Raw genomic sequence first — 17,536 nt, 5'->3', positions numbered from 1 at the left:
CATTAAAGTTAGTTATTGCATTTCCTTGATTAAACCCTGGAGTGGGGTTATTTCTAAAACTTACTGTCCCCTGGAGTTTTTTGAGACTAGGGTTTATTATCTTGTAACAGACGAGTGAGTAAAAATTGAAAGAAATATTTTAATTGCTCATACATTTTTAGAACTATGAAAACTATTTATTGACTTCATTTATGGGTTACAGCTAAATTTAAAATAATTACTGTTTTCTAGTTAATCTGATAAAGCATCTTCTGATTTGGTTGTTGCAATATCATTTGTATCTGTTTCAATGTCATTGTTAGAATCATCTTCTGGTTCAAACTCCCCATCTCTAACTTGAGTTTTTCTAATTATTCTTTGACAAGCTCTCAACTTATGAACTTAAATATGACTTTATCACACCCAATATTTGGCAATATTTATAATTTTATTTCTAAAAATGTTTTTTGTGAACCTTGGAATAAAAAGTGCTGTCTAACTCTAGATGTTTTGAAGAAGAATTTTACTTAAATTTCTTACCTGCCACACTAAACTACATTACCTTGTACAGTACAGTACTTCATGTTTCTCATGCTTTTCAGACCAGAATTTGAGACTGGTGTTTATTTTTAACAGCTCCTTTATTTCCCAGGGTTTACTTGAGGAGGAAAATATATATTTTTAAATAAATTACTTGTTTAAATTAATTGTACTAGCTAGAACATTGTTTATCACTAATTTGATGTTTCCTCAAAATTTAAATCATCATACTTGAAACCAAATAACCAGAGCAAAAAATGATTTCTTTAGTGCTAACATTTTTGATGACTCTTCTGGTCTCTTCTTCAGGCTTTCCTCAATATTCCGAACAAATGTTAGTAGACATATATAGTGTGTAATTTTTTGTCTTCTTGATAAGCATCTTTTGTGGTTTTATTAATAAAATTTATTATAATTTTAAAATAAGATACATGTTATGTAATCAAACATCATTTTAATATACTAATAACCTGTAAAATGCAATAATTCTAAAATGTGTAATTCAGTGGTTCTCAACCTTTTTTTCGTCACGGCACACTTTTAGTACTTTAAAAATTTGGCGGCACACTAACAATAAGATAAATTGTAAAAAATTTTACTTCATTAATTGAGGGATGTACTGTACCTATAATATATTTTGTAAAAAGAGCATACGATAAGAATTTTCAATGAAATATAAAAGGAAATTGCATTGCAAAGTAAACAAAATGTTTTGTGTCGCGGAAACGGCACACTTCAGAAATTTCGGGGCAAATCAGTGGCGGCACACTTCAGAAATTTCGCGGCACACTAAAGTGCCGCGGCACAGTGGTTGAGAAGCACTGGTGTAATTAATAGTCAATAAAAACATATCCATCCCTGGCAAAATTATGGAATCTGACTGAGAACACATATGACCTACCTCAAAAACATTATATCATCAGAGACAAAACAAACAGAAGACATTGAGTAAATTATATTAGTCATGGCTATTTTTCATTCATATTACTGGAATCATATGAACAAACTGAATTAAGTAAAAGTTTCTACTAGTGCTCCTTGCAAACACTAATTTGGAAATAATTATGGAATCATCTACATAATGGTGTATCTGATACACAGTCATAATCAATAGTCCTTTGGCATGAATTATGGTTATGTTGGTTGCAGACTATTAATGACTCATTGTAATCTAATGAAATCTGTGATCATGTTTGACAAATAGCTACAGATAACTCCTGTTTAGATGTTAATGTGCCCTTTTTTCTGTTGCTTCAGCTTCAACTAGAGATTTTCAATTGGGTTAGGATCAGGACTGTTTGGAGGCCAACTCATAGTGGATGGAAGTAATCTTTCACAAAGTATGATCAGTGACAGGCTGCATTATCATCCCAAAATAGGGCATCGTTATCCTCAATAATGTTTAATAAATGGTATGAGAAATCCATCCATCTTCAATATTCTTTGTGATTTATCATAGACATACATGCTGCAGCTTTATATGTCTGATCCACTAACCCCTCACTTGAGCTAATTTGCATGTGAAGGAATAATTCTGTGGTTATATGTTGAATGTTCCGTAAGGATAATTCTATATTTTTTTTGTTATGTAGGTGATTCTACAATTACTTCCAGATTAGTGTTCACAATAAGCACTAGTAGAAACTTCTGGTTGATTTAGTTGTTTATTTGAACCCTATTTGATATCTCTTTTCTTTGTAATGTTAAGGTAGGTAAGAACCTGTGTGCTCTGGTCTGATTCCATACTTTTATCTAGAGGTATATTCAACAGACAAAATTATTTGCAGGTTGTTGATAGTTAACGTTTTTCTCCCCTAATGTTTTTTATACATGAAACTGATAATATAGATATGATATAAATTTACTAATATGAGCATAAATTTAATAATGTATAAATAAATTAAAATAACTTTTAAAAAAAATTTCAGTTCACTTACTTTTAATATTCAATATCACTTATGTATTATAGAGATAATTACTAGTTATTTTATTCTCTAATTATATTTTTACTTTCTGTAACAAATTTTATATATTTCATTACTCACACATTTTTCTCTTTGTTCGTATTTTAATATATTTAGGGATTGTTGAAAAAAATCCAAAAAAATTTAAAATTGATGATACAGAAATTAAAAATCGAAGGAGTTTTATTAATCAAGCAAGGGAGGAAGTAAAAGTAAGTTTTTAATTTAATGTTTTTTTTTTCTAAGAAAAGTTCTTGATAAAATAAATAATAGAACATAAAAAAAATTTGTTACAATTGTATTTACATAAAATACTTATAATTTTTTAATAATTTAGAGAATGTTTATACATTAATGAGAGTAAATATATATTAATATTTTTAAGTAATGGATATAAAAGTAATTTTAATAAAGTTGTTAATAGAATAAATGATATTCTGTTCTTCCTCTTGCTCTCTCTATTTCAATATATTGTAAAATCAGGAAAATAAGAAATTGCAATAGCAATTCAGTTTCAAAAAGCCCTTCAGTCATTGAACAATTTGAGAAAACCAGAATTTTTACAGGCCATCTGTAGTGTTAAACTTTTCTAATTTTCTAACATATTCTAGGCTTTGTAATTACATAAAAATAATAAAATTAATGTATAATCAATTTATAAGTATAAAAACTTGGTTTTAAGTCAAATTTTACTGTCAATCCTGAGACATTTGTAACTATCAAGAGTGTGATACTATTTTGCAATCTTGCTCTGATGTTTCTCATTATTGTGGAACATCTTATTAGGTAATAAGATTTATAAATGTTTTTTAGCTGAATGTTTTATGAATATTAATGGAAAATAGAACATTTGAAAGTTTGTCATTGATTTATAGTCATTAGTAGAGTTGTTTGTTTATTGATTTATCATTCTTTTGAAGGTCGTGCAAATTATCTTCTAATGAATCAATAGTAATTAACAAATCTTAAGATTAACATTCCTTTTCCTACAGTTATTTCAACATTACACATTTCTAAAGTACAGTATCTGATTTAATCTATTCATTGAATATGTTTTAAAAGTGTTAGAAAGAGGTTTACTTTGTTGTGTGCCTTTTCCATTTGATGGGCTGCCGTAACCTCCCTTCAAATTTTCTGGTTGTTAGAATCTACTTGTACAAGGATTTGATTAGACTATTTTGTTATTAGTCTCTTAAATTAAAATATGTTCTGAAAATTATTTCATCATGACGAATTAAAAGCTTTGACAACATTGATAAAATTATACTATATCACTTTGCTGTATTCTTCCTATCATGTACACTGTAAAGATTGTACTTGCCTTTTACACTTATGCTTGTTCATCTGAAAGAAATCTATCCTGTAATGACCTTATGTCAAATAAAAAATTTTATTTTTTTGTAAAATATTTATTTTTACATAAATAATTCATGGAATTAAATGAGTGAATGGATGTAACTTTTATATTATATAAGATAACTTTATTCAATTAGTGATTACAAACTAAATGAGCTTATTTGATTCTCTATCCTGCTAATTCTTTACATGTAATTCTATAAATATGAAATGTATGTGCATCAGTTTGAGTAGACAATAATACATTATTGCAGTGTATGAAAGATGCTGTAACTGAGAGTAAAACCAAAGACAAGAAGTTAAGACAGGTAATTCAAATTTATTAATGTTTATTGTTCTTAGAAAGTAAAATCTTATAATTTAAATAATATAATTAATTATCTTGTAGAGTATTCTTTCTTCAAGTTTGGGAAATACCAAATATATCAGACTTCAANAAAAATTATTTTGTTTAATGCTGTGATTTCTATAAGAGAGACTATTTGCCATTTAGATATGCCAATAGATTATATATTGTTTTTATTATTTGCTGATTTATATATCTTTATAATAATTTTATAACTAATTAAGCAGCTTTATATATTAATCTAGATTCTACGGTTAAAATATATTTCGAGAGATCATATATTATCCAGTTATGGATAGCAGACTATCACAGTAACATTTTCAAATTTTAAATAATAACTTGCACAATTTTATGGAGTCAAATTGATTTTATATATTATTATTATTATTTAAAGTATTTCAGCCAGATTTTACTTGCAGAATTTTTCAAATAGGTTCGATATAAGGAAATTACTTTGAAAACTTCCAAAATGATATTTTATTCAGTGCAGGTCTCGTAATACTTTTTCCTTGTTTGTCTTGTTGATTCATTCTTTTAAGTTCTTGGTGTAAAGTCAGGGTTTTTTCCCTTCATCTCTTAAACACTTAATATTAGAATAATAATTTAAGTATTTAAAAAAATTTATAAATTAATCATTAATCAGTTTAAATGACATATCAAGAATGAGATACACTAAAATTTTAATCTAGTAAATAACACTAACACTTTTTAGTGCAATGATTACTCCTAAAATTGCTAATTAAAAAATTGATTTTACAAATATATTAATCATTTTCTTTTTGCTTGTCACACTTCACGTCCTTTTTAAACAATAAAAATGTGTGTTTACCGTATTATTTTTTTTTTATATTTAAAATTGCAGCTATTTTGTTTTTTGTAAATCAGTTTACATTCCACCGATAGGGAAGTTTAAGGTAGTAGTTTGTAGTTTTTTTAAGTTATGTAAGACTTTCCTTCTCCTATAGTTTTTTCATTTCTCTGTAATTCCACTTTAAATTTACAATTGTATTTTCCTTCAAAATAACGATTTTTTAATTGGAATTCTTTTAACCAAACTAAAGTAGATTTACACCACTAAATCAAATCAGTATTATAATTTAACTCTAGATCGCATCCGTACGATCTGATCACTGTAATCACACATATCAAGTGATTAATTCTGTATATAAATTTTAAAAGAATTCTTCAAAATTCATTAAAAATATATATATAAATATATATACTTATATGTGTAATTAGCTTTATCATAAAATTCGATCATTACTTTTCTAACGACCATTTAGTTGTAAAATTTCCTCTTAAATAAGGTAAAAATGTGTTCTAACACTTCAATCTTTTGCCCCTATATTTTTTTTTATTAACTCCATTTTACAGTAAAACGCTCAGATTCCATATCATTCTTACATGCCACGTCAGTCAGTCTGTCCGTTTAGAGCCGACGCATCAGTACAAAGAATAAATATATTTTAATCGGAAGTACCTTTCTGTAAAAGAATTTTTATAGTCAAAAGACAAAAAAAAAACAGACTTTTTGGAATACCTGAACGTATGTAATTTAGTTTGTTTTTCCATATATATTTTAAATATCTAGTCAGCATTGTACAGCTGTTCTAATCAGGAAGAAATTTATTTTGAGATCGAAATTATCGCCTCCGCTTTCAAACAATAAAGTATGTATATATACACGTATTAAAGAATAGCTTCTTAGGATAATTATAGGAAAATCCAATTGTTTCGAGTTAAAAAAAAAATGTTAAACAGAAACATCATTCCAATTATTTTTTACATTTTACAAGGGCCAAAATTGTAAATTGTAATTTTAAAATTAAAATTTTTTTTCTTTTGTTATTATATATTATAAATATTTAACTAGGAAAGGAGAGTTTTAGAAATATATTTTGCTGGGAATGAATTGTTTGGTCGGTCGAACGAGAAATTTCTTCCTAATTTTGACGATTATAACTAAGGTTTAAATATATTTTATCTGCCTTGTTTATTTTGTAAAGAGAAATGAGAAACTATTTAATTATTATTATTAAATCGACAGTTTATATAATCCAGACGAATTGAATTTCGGGTGTAAATTTTTGAATTATTTTTAAGAATTTACTTTGATGTAGATTGTTTACGATCGGAAACATTGTTAGAAATCTTTTAGGAATGTATTTTTGCAGTGATATTGATTGAAGTGCTGTATATATATGCTGTTGTGGTATATTTTAATATAACTGTTAAAATGCAGCAAATTATAAGTATTAAAATTGTTTTCTTTAAATCACGTTTGCTCTGTCTGTTTATTATGCAAGTTCAATGATTTTTAGATGCAAGAGTCTCTAAGAGATCTTTCTGGCATCGGTTAGGTTGTAGACTGCGGAGGAAACAAATACACCTGTCATGGTAGAATGGGTGCACGTCGTGGCTATCTGCAACCAGCACAACAGGCAGAGGATGTGCCAAATTTACAACATGACAAACCACGTTTTAGGACCAACACAATGGCCCATCACCTCAATTGGTGGTTTGCATAGAAGTTTGGCAACCCAGATAAGACAGACCTCTCTGGATTTTCCTGCGGAATTGCTTAAGAGCATTGCCATTTGATGCATATCCAGTAGTACCACGTGAGGTCGGTTTACTGCAGATGCATACAATGGGCCTCGATGACAATATGAAGATTTATAACAAAACACTCTCTTTTGCATCAATTTCTTCAATATTGTCTTTATTCTTTACAGTTGGACAATTTGGCATAACATACAAATCTTAAACCGATTTTATTTTAGTGACAGAATAGGCACGCGCCACGTACATAAGTTTGGGCAATGCCAAAAAGATTCTTGCCGTCAGATAATGTTTTAAGAGAACCCATATATTTGAACGTAAGATGATTTGTTCTTTCTAAGTACAAAATAAATTGCAGGTCTTGGAATCTAACTTTGCTTTTTTTATCTTTAGCCTCAACCATTAAGTTGTTTATATAATTAAACCTTACAATATTTTTTAAGCTGTATTATGAGTGTGTTACCCAAAATGGTGGTCTCCGGACCGGTGCTAGTCTGAAAGCCATCGACACTGCCAATTTACGGTTTCTGTAAAGAATGTGTCATTTTGTAATTTTACTTTCCTGGATGTTTATATATAACAGAGGGAAAGTATTAGGGAGTCACTTTTTGACCAATTGTCAGATTTTTACATTTTTGAACTTGGGACACTAAAATGTCAAAGTGCAAAAAAAAAATCTGAGATAATTTCCCTATGGATGTTAGTTTGGGGGACACAATTTTGTTCACCCTCTGAAGCTTAATTCCCATGCTTTTTGTCAAAAATTTCTGTAATTTTGCAGAGATTTATTAGGGGATTGATGCTATTAAATTTTGGCGATTATCTCCCCACCCCCTCAACCTTTAATGGGGGTCGTGTATCTCCAGCAGGATCGGACTTAATGATTTTTTTAATCACATCCATCCCTACCCTCAACATTTTTGTCAGTTAAAGATATAAAAAGCTTATAACAAGTTTAATAAAATATAACAGATAGTGCCACCAAAATTTTAAATGTTCCGGGAAAGTTAAGCAGCTCTGCAGGTTTATTTAATTACACCAACATAACTCAATTAAAAATTATATTTATTTGTAAAATTATGCTTAACAAATGCATCCTTTTCTCTTTATTTTAATTTATTTAGTACTTTTCAGGATCCAATCTTGGCATTTCTCAACTTGTAGTCAGCAGGCGAACTTCAATGTACAGAAAAATGAATTAAAATCAAAGCAAGTTTTGAATAAATGGCACAGTATATTCCAAATGTCGGTAACACACACATAGGTGAGCCTATTTAATTTTAATCTAGTAAATAACACTAACACTTTTTAGTGCAATGATTACTCCTAAAATTGCTAATTAAAAAATTGATTTTACAAATATATTAATCATTTTCTTTTTGCTTGTCACACTTCACGTCCTTTTTAAACAATAAAAATGTGTGTTTACCGTATTATTTTTTTTTTATATTTAAAATTGCAGCTATTTTGTTTTTTGTAAATCAGTTTACATTCCACCGATAGGGAAGTTTAAGGTAGTAGTTTGTAGTTTTTTTAAGTTATGTAAGACTTTCCTTCTCCTATAGTTTTTTCATTTCTCTGTAATTCCACTTTAAATTTACAATTGTATTTTCCTTCAAAATAACGATTTTTTAATTGGAATTCTTTTAACCAAACTAAAGTAGATTTACACCACTAAATCAAATCAGTATTATAATTTAACTCTAGATCGCATCCGTACGATCTGATCACTGTAATCACACATATCAAGTGATTAATTCTGTATATAAATTTTAAAAGAATTCTTCAAAATTCATTAAAAATATATATATATATAAATATATATACTTATATGTGTAATTAGCTTTNAATAATTTAGAGAATGTTTATACATTAATGAGAGTAAATATATATTAATATTTTTAAGTAATGGATATGAAAGTAATTTTAATAAAGTTGTTAATAGAATAAATGATATTCTGTTCTTCCTCTTGCTCTCTCTATTTCAATATATTGTAAAATCAGGAAAATAAGAAATTGCAATAGCAATTCAGTTTCAAAAAGCCCTTCAGTCATTGAACAATTTGAGAAAACCAGAATTTTTACAGGCCATCTGTAGTGTTAAACTTTTCTAATTTTCTAACATATTCTAGGCTTTGTAATTACATAAAAATAATAAAATTAATGTATAATCAATTTATAAGTATAAAAACTTGGTTTTAAGTCAAATTTTACTGTCAATCCTGAGACATTTGTAACTATCAAGAGTGTGATACTATTTTGCAATCTTGCTCTGATGTTTCTCATTATTGTGGAACATCTTATTAGGTAATAAGATTTATAAATGTTTTTTAGCTGAATGTTTTATGAATATTAATGGAAAATAGAACATTTGAAAGTTTGTCATTGATTTATAGTCATTAGTAGAGTTGTTTGTTTATTGATTTATCATTCTTTTGAAGGTCGTGCAAATTATCTTCTAATGAATCAATAGTAATTAACAAATCTTAAGATTAACATTCCTTTTCCTACAGTTATTTCAACATTACACATTTCTAAAGTACAGTATCTGATTTAATCTATTCATTGAATATGTTTTAAAAGTGTTAGAAAGAGGTTTACTTTGTTGTGTGCCTTTTCCATTTGATGGGTTGCCGTAACCTCCCTTCAAATTTTCTGGTTGTTAGAATCTAGGGTACAAGGATTTGATTAGACTATTTTGTTATTAGTCTCTTAAATTACAATATGTTCTGAAAATTATTTCATCATGACGAATTAAAAACTTTGACAACATTGATAAAATTATACTATATCACTTTGCTGTATTCTTCCTATCATGTACACTGTAAAGATTGTACTTGCCTTTTACACTTATGCTTGTTCATCTGAAAGAAATCTATCCTGTAATGACCTTATGTCAAATAAAAAATTTTATTTTTTTGTAAAATATTTATTTTTACATAAATAATTCATGGAATTAAATGAGTGAATGGATGTAACTTTTATATTATATAAGATAACTTATTCAATTAATGATTACAAACTAAATGAGCTTATTTGATTCTCTATCCTGCTAATTCTTTACATGTAATTCTATAAATATGAAATGTATGTGCATCAGTTTGAGTAGACAATAATACATTATTGCAGTGTATGAAAGATGCTGTAACTGAGAGTAAAACCAAAGACAAGAAGTTAAGACAGGTAATTCAAATTTATTAATGTTTATTGTTCTTAGAAAGTAAAATCTTATAATTTAAATAATATAATTAATTATCTTGTAGAGTATTCTTTCTTCAAGTTTGGGAAATACCAAATATATCAGACTTCAAAATGAAATTGAAAGTCCAACAAGACATTTTATACAAGATAATCAGGTATGTTATAATTTTGATCCAGAACAAATATTTTGTACATGTTTCAGTTGTTTGTTTTTTATAATTATACATTAAATCTTTTCTATGGTACTTTCTGAAACCATTATAAAACACTTTAGTTATGTTTTTCATTTCTGTAATTTTGCACATAAGTATCATATTTTTCAGTATCCCACAGCACTTTTTTTCTCACTTCTGCATAAATTAGTTTAAAATTTTCGCAAGTGACAAGCCAATAATTAAAAACAAAGTTACAATTAAAAGTGGCTACTGATATTTACAAAGTAAAAATACATAGAAGAACTAAAATGTTTTCTTTGTATTTTGTGTCATGTGCACTGTTGTTCTTGTGATTGGACATGACAAAGTGAAGACATTTTAGTTTCTTCTGTGTTTTTTTTTACTATGTTCAATAGTATTTGGAATCTGTCTAAAAAGATATATTTTTTCAAAAGTACCTGGAATTTATCATACAGAATAAGTGGCTTGAGAAACTATTATTTAAATTAAAAATAAAAAGTAAACGTGATACAATTATTAACCTTGTACAAGATAATATGAAATTTTTCAGTATATTGCATAGATTGTTTAAATGGTTCTAGCTTATTCCATCACTATGATGTATTTATATTTAAGATAATTTATCGTCATTAACAGGAAAATTAAAATATTAAAAAACAGCATTTAGATATAAATTTAAATAAATTGATTTGAACCTAAATAATTTTTTAAAAGTTTTGTAATGAAGATTCATAAAGATGTATCTTTTTTTTAATTAATAAGTTTTTTAAAAGAAACTGATTTAAACTGTGAATAATGGAAAAAGTTGTGTAAACAATTGTTGTGTTTAGATGTTATTAAAAGTTTAGAATAAGTTTTTTTATAATGAAGGAAATAAAAAATTAATAAATTTTTTTTTCTGTTGTATTTAGGTAATAATTAGCCCACAGGAAGAAGATTTAGGTCAAATAAAGAATTCAATTGGAAATTTAAAAACAATTTCACAGCAGATGAATCGAGATAATGATGAGCAAGCTGTGTAAGTGATTTAAAATGTTTTTTCAGTTTGATACGTTAGTTGTAATTAATACTTTAAACTAAAGACGTTTTTATATTTAAGTATTTATATTTAGTTATCCAGCACTAGATAATTTGGTAACAGATATCTGAATTATCCCTTATTCAGAATACCCAAATATGAATTTTTTTTAAACTAATTATTCAAATAGCTATGACAACTATGTTTAAATATCTTTATACTGATAAAGATGAGTGTAATTTTGCAAATGCTTTTTCTATAGTCAGTTTAGTGAGAGTAGAAAGGCATTTAACAGTGTTAACCAATAGTAGGAATGATAGGTCATGTCAAGTCTGATCATCACTCTAGCCTGGTGTTTGTATTTTCTGGCAAGCTGCAACTTTTAACTGAATCAACTTTGTTCTAAATTAAATTTGCACTGTAAATTCAAATGTTCAAATCTATTTGTTATTGAAATACAAAATGTATTATTAAGCTTATTTATTGTTAACTTCATTATAAGTATAGGAGAAGGGACTTACAGTAGTATTGATGTCTAATAATTTATTAGTAAAGAAGATGTAGATATAAAATTTATCATCATACTCAGATTGGTTGAAAGCCAAAATTATCATCAGAATAGTCATTGTTGGAATCAGAACACCAGTACCAATACATTACTGATCTGATTGGGATATTACGGTCACCTCGACAATGCATTCAAAAGCACCATAAAGTGTACAACTGTATTTTGTAATCATTCTGTGAGCAGGTTCTTGAGAAATGGCTTGATAATGGGAAATTTTGGAGATAGGAAAATTTGGGAAAATTGGATATGAAACTCAACTTGAAACTCTAATTCAGTTGGGATATTTTTGCCTCTTAAATTTGAATTAAGATTTTACTGTGTTATTTTTTTTCTTCTGTTTCTTACATTTGAATTTGAACAAATATTTAGTGAACTTTTTCAGTATTTTTTTTAGTCAGTCTTTTTAAATATAGTGCAATAATTACATAAATTTATGAATATGCAAAAGTAATTAACTGAAAAATTACTAAAATTATTAAAAAAAAACTTACTAATTTAATATAATCTTAAGAATATTCAATAATTATTAAGTTTGTAGTTTGTGAATTCATACTTAAAATATTTCCTGTGTACAATATTTAACTTTTTAAAAAGTTGTTTCAAAACTTGATATCATTAATCTAATATTTTAGAATGTTGGATGATATGAGTAATGAAATGGATGATAATGAAACTAGAATAGAAGGTGCTGTGAAGAAATTAACCAAAGCATTACATTTATCAAATGGTAAGTATTTACAAACATTTTATTTTAATTTTATGCAAAATATTTGTCATAATTTATGCTAATAAATCAATTCCTGAAAAAATTTTTCATTTATCATTTTTAAAAAACAAGAAATGAGAAATATGAATTACTATTTAATCACTAATATGTGATTTCATTATTACATTTTTCTACATTTTCTTAATTATGATTATTTTTACACCTTCAATTTAAAATAGAAATAACTTGATTAAAAAATGTTTGAATTATTCATGACAGAGACTATCTTTTGGAAAGGATGGAAAAATCACTTCTTTATTATTACAATTAATAAGAATTAAATAATAATAAAAAAATAAAAATTATATTTAAATCTTTTGCAGAAATATTATTTTTGATTGATTAATATAAAATAATCCGATATTTGATTTATTAAGTGTCTGAATCAAATTAATTACATATATAAAGTTGTGAATTATAATTTTAAAAAATACCAGCAATTAAGTATTTCCCTCTTAGTGCCCACAGAGCAGAAAAAGTTTAATTTTTTATAAATAAAATTTCAATATGTAAAAACAAAAATTTAAGTTATATAAAATGTAACATTATAAATATTTAGTTAAATATATAAAAGCATTTATTCAATTTTAATGTATAAAATATTTCAAACGAATATTTAAAGTTTTTATTCTGTACAGAACATTTATTTTGAAATATAAATCTAATTCTTAGTTTGCAAATGGATTCAATATTCTCAAACAATACCAATTTCAGAATTTATTCTAAACTCCAGTTGACCCTTAATAAATCAAATATAGAAAAGTTAATGTAATATTATTCTAAATTTTTAAAAATAAAACTTTCCTGATGCATAGAACAACATTCTGCATAATTATACATTTTACATTTGAAAGACTTAAAAACATTCAGCTCAGGTTTAATTTCCACTTTTCATATTTGAAATGAAAGCTTTACAGTTAAATGAAAATTTTCATTGGTAAGTTTCATAATTGTGTCATTCGGAATAAATTTTCCGAAATACGAAATATTAAGTCCTAATGTCCTAACTGATCTTTGTGTAATTTTTGAATAGCAAACAACTGAAACATTATCACTTAACCTGTATTTGAAAATATAATCTTTGATTTTACTATGTTTACTACATATAATAGTCATTGTATACATAAGAATTCTGTACATTTTTTTTTTGATAGAAACAAAGTACACAGTGCCAGATTTATACAAAATTGCTAAGAAAGTTAAATAATATCAATCTTTATTTTACTATATTGTTAAATTATCTGATTTAAATAGAAGTTATTACCATTCTTGTCAAATAAATAACGTAGAACGTCCATTATCCGGACCTCTATTATCCAGATTTTCGATTATCCGGATTGTTCAAAATAAACAAAAATTTTACGAATTTGCTGATTTGCACTTGGCGAATTACGAAACTGTTTATGTACGTGACGGAATGCATAACCTTTTTTGTTTCAACAACGTCTTCACCCAGCACAGTGGTCGTAAACTCTTAAATATATCTTACGTAGTAATAAAAATATAACTTGACATACATATTTATAAATAATTTATATTCAAATTACATCATTTCTATGACCAAGGGCGGCGTAAGGCATGGACGACGTGGGCCACCGCCTATGCCTCGCGGTCCGAAGGGCCTCGCGCCTCGAAGGTTTATGCATTACTTAAAAGCCGCGAACGCGACGAAAAAATTTTACTCGTCATAAAACGATAAATAGTTTGTCAAATTTTTATTCATAAAAATGCAGTTTCAACTGCTTTTTATTTTATAAAATCCGTCTTCTTGCGCCACCAGAGGGCCTTTTAAACAATAGGTAGTCTGTTAGCGTTGGTCAGTAGTAGTCCAAATTCAATACGAACGTTTGTTTCTTGAAAATTTGATCACGATTTAAATACAGTATTTACTTTTAATATTACCGATATGTCATCGAAAAGAAAACGTGTTGTATTATCATTAAAAGACAAATTAAAGTATTTGTTTCGATTATCCGGATTTTTCCTTATCCGGACTACCTTCATCCCCAATTAGTCCGGATAATTGAGGTTCTACTGTATTTTATATATCTTTTGTTGTTTTTGATTTGATCGATGATGACCAATCTCTGCGCAAAATTTAAGGTTCTTATTTTTGATCCAGCACAAGCTGTTGAGCAAAAAAAGAATCAGTGTTAAGAAAATAATATGCTGAGATCTTTATTATATTATATAAAAAAAAAGATTAATTTTAATCGTTTTTTATTTAAATTATAGTCATAACACTAATTATTATTATTATTTTTTTTTTTTCAGACAGAAAACAATGGGCAGCTATTGGTGTTCTCTCAGGAGTTATGGTTGTAGTAGTGGTTCTTTTCTTTATGTTCTAGCCAGATGGAAGAATTAAATCATTTTAAACATATTAACTGCAAATCTATCCATGAATATTTAGAATGAACAAACTTTTGCATTGTGAGTTTAGAATTTATGAAGACAGAGTGAATTAGAAATCTAATTTTACAATCACAAATCTGTCCATTCATCTGCTCGGTCTCTCTCAGTGATACGCTAACAAACTCTTGAACACGAGCTCACTTAACGTTCATTCTTCTTATCTTAAATAGTCGGAGACACCGTCGAGTGAATATAGCAACACAAAAATGACGAATGCTAAGTGAAAAGAATCCCCTCCAATTATGGATAACAAGTGGAAAACTATAATTGCCATACAGATGAAAAATTATTTTGTTTAATGCTGTGATTTCTATAAGAGAGACTATTTGCCATTTAGATATGCCAATAGATTATATATTGTTTTTATTATTTGCTGATTTATATATCTTTATAATAATTTTATAACTAATTAAGCAGCTTTATATATTAATCTAGATTCTACGGTTAAAATATATTTCGAGAGATCATATATTATCCAGTTATGGATAGCAGACTATCACAGTAACATTTTCAAATTTTAAATAATAACTTGCACAATTTTATGGAGTCAAATTGATTTTATATATTATTATTATTATTTAAAGTATTTCAGCCAGATTTTACTTGCAGAATTTTTCAAATAGGTTCGATATAAGGAAATTACTTTGAAAACTTCCAAAATGATATTTTATTCAGTGCAGGTCTCGTAATACTTTTTCCTTGTTTGTCTTGTTGATTCATTCTTTTAAGTTCTTGGTGTAAAGTCAGGGTTTTTTCCCTTCATCTCTTAAACACTTAATATTAGAATAATAATTTAAGTATTTAAAAAAATTTATAAATTAATCATTAATCAGTTTAAATGACATATCAAGAATGAGATACACTAAAATTTTAATCTAGTAAATAACACTAACACTTTTTAGTGCAATGATTACTCCTAAAATTGCTAATTAAAAAATTGATTTTACAAATATATTAATCATTTTCTTTTTGCTTGTCACACTTCACGTCCTTTTTAAACAATAAAAATGTGTGTTTACCGTATTATTTTTTTTTTATATTTAAAATTGCAGCTATTTTGTTTTTTGTAAATCAGTTTACATTCCACCGATAGGGAAGTTTAAGGTAGTAGTTTGTAGTTTTTTTAAGTTATGTAAGACTTTCCTTCTCCTATAGTTTTTTCATTTCTCTGTAATTCCACTTTAAATTTACAATTGTATTTTCCTTCAAAATAACGATTTTTTAATTGGAATTCTTTTAACCAAACTAAAGTAGATTTACACCACTAAATCAAATCAGTATTATAATTTAACTCTAGATCGCATCCGTACGATCTGATCACTGTAATCACACATATCAAGTGATTAATTCTGTATATAAATTTTAAAAGAATTCTTCAAAATTCATTAAAAATATATATATAAATATATATACTTATATGTGTAATTAGCTTTATCATAAAATTCGATCATTACTTTTCTAACGACCATTTAGTTGTAAAATTTCCTCTTAAATAAGGTAAAAATGTGTTCTAACACTTCAATCTTTTGCCTATATTTTTTTTTATTAACTCCATTTTACAGTAAAACGCTCAGATTCCATATCATTCTTACATGCCACGTCAGTCAGTCTGTCCGTTTAGAGCCGACGCATCAGTACAAAGAATAAATATATTTTAATCGGAAGTACCTTTCTGTAAAAGAATTTTTATAGTCAAAAGACAAAAAAAAACAGACTTTTTGGAATACCTGAACGTATGTAATTTAGTTTGTTTTTCCATATATATTTTAAATATCTAGTCAGCATTGTACAGCTGTTCTAATCAGGAAGAAATTTATTTTGAGATCGAAATTATCGCCTCCGCTTTCAAACAATAAAGTATGTATATATACACGTATTAAAGAATAGCTTCTTAGGATAATTATAGGAAAATCCAATTGTTTCGAGTTAAAAAAAAAATGTTAAACAGAAACATCATTCCAATTATTTTTTACATTTTACAAGGGCCAAAATTGTAAATTGTAATTTTAAAATTAAAATTTTTTTTCTTTTGTTATTATATATTATAAATATTTAACTAGGAAAGGAGAGTTTTAGAAATATATTTTGCTGGGAATGAATTGTTTGGTCGGTCGAACGAGAAATTTCTTCCTAATTTTGACGATTATAACTAAGGTTTAAATATATTTTATCTGCCTTGTTTATTTTGTAAAGAGAAATGAGAAACTATTTAATTATTATTATTAAATCGACAGTTTATATAATCCAGACGAATTGAATTTCGGGTGTAAATTTTTGAATTATTTTTAAGAATTTACTTTGATGTAGATTGTTTACGATCGGAAACATTGTTAGAAATCTTTTAGGAATGTATTTTTGCAGTGATATTGATTGAAGTGCTGTATATATATGCTGTTGTGGTATATTTTAATATAACTGTTAAAATGCAGCAAATTATAAGTATTAAAATTGTTTTCTTTAAATCACGTTTGCTCTGTCTGTTTATTATGCAAGTTCAATGATTTTTAGATGCAAGAGTCTCTAAGAGATCTTTCTGGCATCGGTTAGGTTGTAGACTGCGGAGGAAACAAATACACCTGTCATGGTAGAATGGGTGCACGTCGTGGCTATCTGCAACCAGCACAACAGGCAGAGGATGTGCCAAA

At 26.9% G+C, this 17,536-nt stretch overlaps 1 protein-coding gene across 1 annotated transcript in view; it reads left to right on the top strand.

The window, feature by feature from the left end:
* Positions 1-17,353, top strand: part of LOC111612422 (syntaxin-6-like) — a 30,243-nt gene extending 12,890 nt beyond the window's left edge. The window contains exons 3-11 of the mRNA XM_023353632.1: positions 2,601-2,695; positions 4,094-4,147; positions 4,228-4,298; positions 5,048-5,099; positions 9,877-9,930; positions 10,011-10,103; positions 11,036-11,142; positions 12,343-12,437; positions 14,751-17,353. Of these exons, the coding sequence (XP_023209400.1) occupies positions 2,601-2,695; positions 4,094-4,147; positions 4,228-4,298; positions 5,048-5,099; positions 9,877-9,930; positions 10,011-10,103; positions 11,036-11,142; positions 12,343-12,437; positions 14,751-14,827 (698 nt within the window). The 3' untranslated portion in view covers positions 14,828-17,353. The remainder of the gene's footprint in view (positions 1-2,600; positions 2,696-4,093; positions 4,148-4,227; positions 4,299-5,047; positions 5,100-9,876; positions 9,931-10,010; positions 10,104-11,035; positions 11,143-12,342; positions 12,438-14,750) is intronic.
* Positions 17,354-17,536: the final 183 nt, after the last annotated feature.

This window comes from Centruroides sculpturatus, unplaced genomic scaffold (assembly GCF_000671375.1).
Source record: "Centruroides sculpturatus isolate CEXI.00-Female unplaced genomic scaffold, Cexi_2.0 scaffold1710, whole genome shotgun sequence".
Classification (NCBI taxonomy): domain Eukaryota; kingdom Metazoa; phylum Arthropoda; class Arachnida; order Scorpiones; family Buthidae; genus Centruroides; species Centruroides sculpturatus.
The sequence above is the reverse complement of the archived record's forward strand: the minus strand, read 5'-3'. Positions and strand labels throughout refer to the sequence as shown.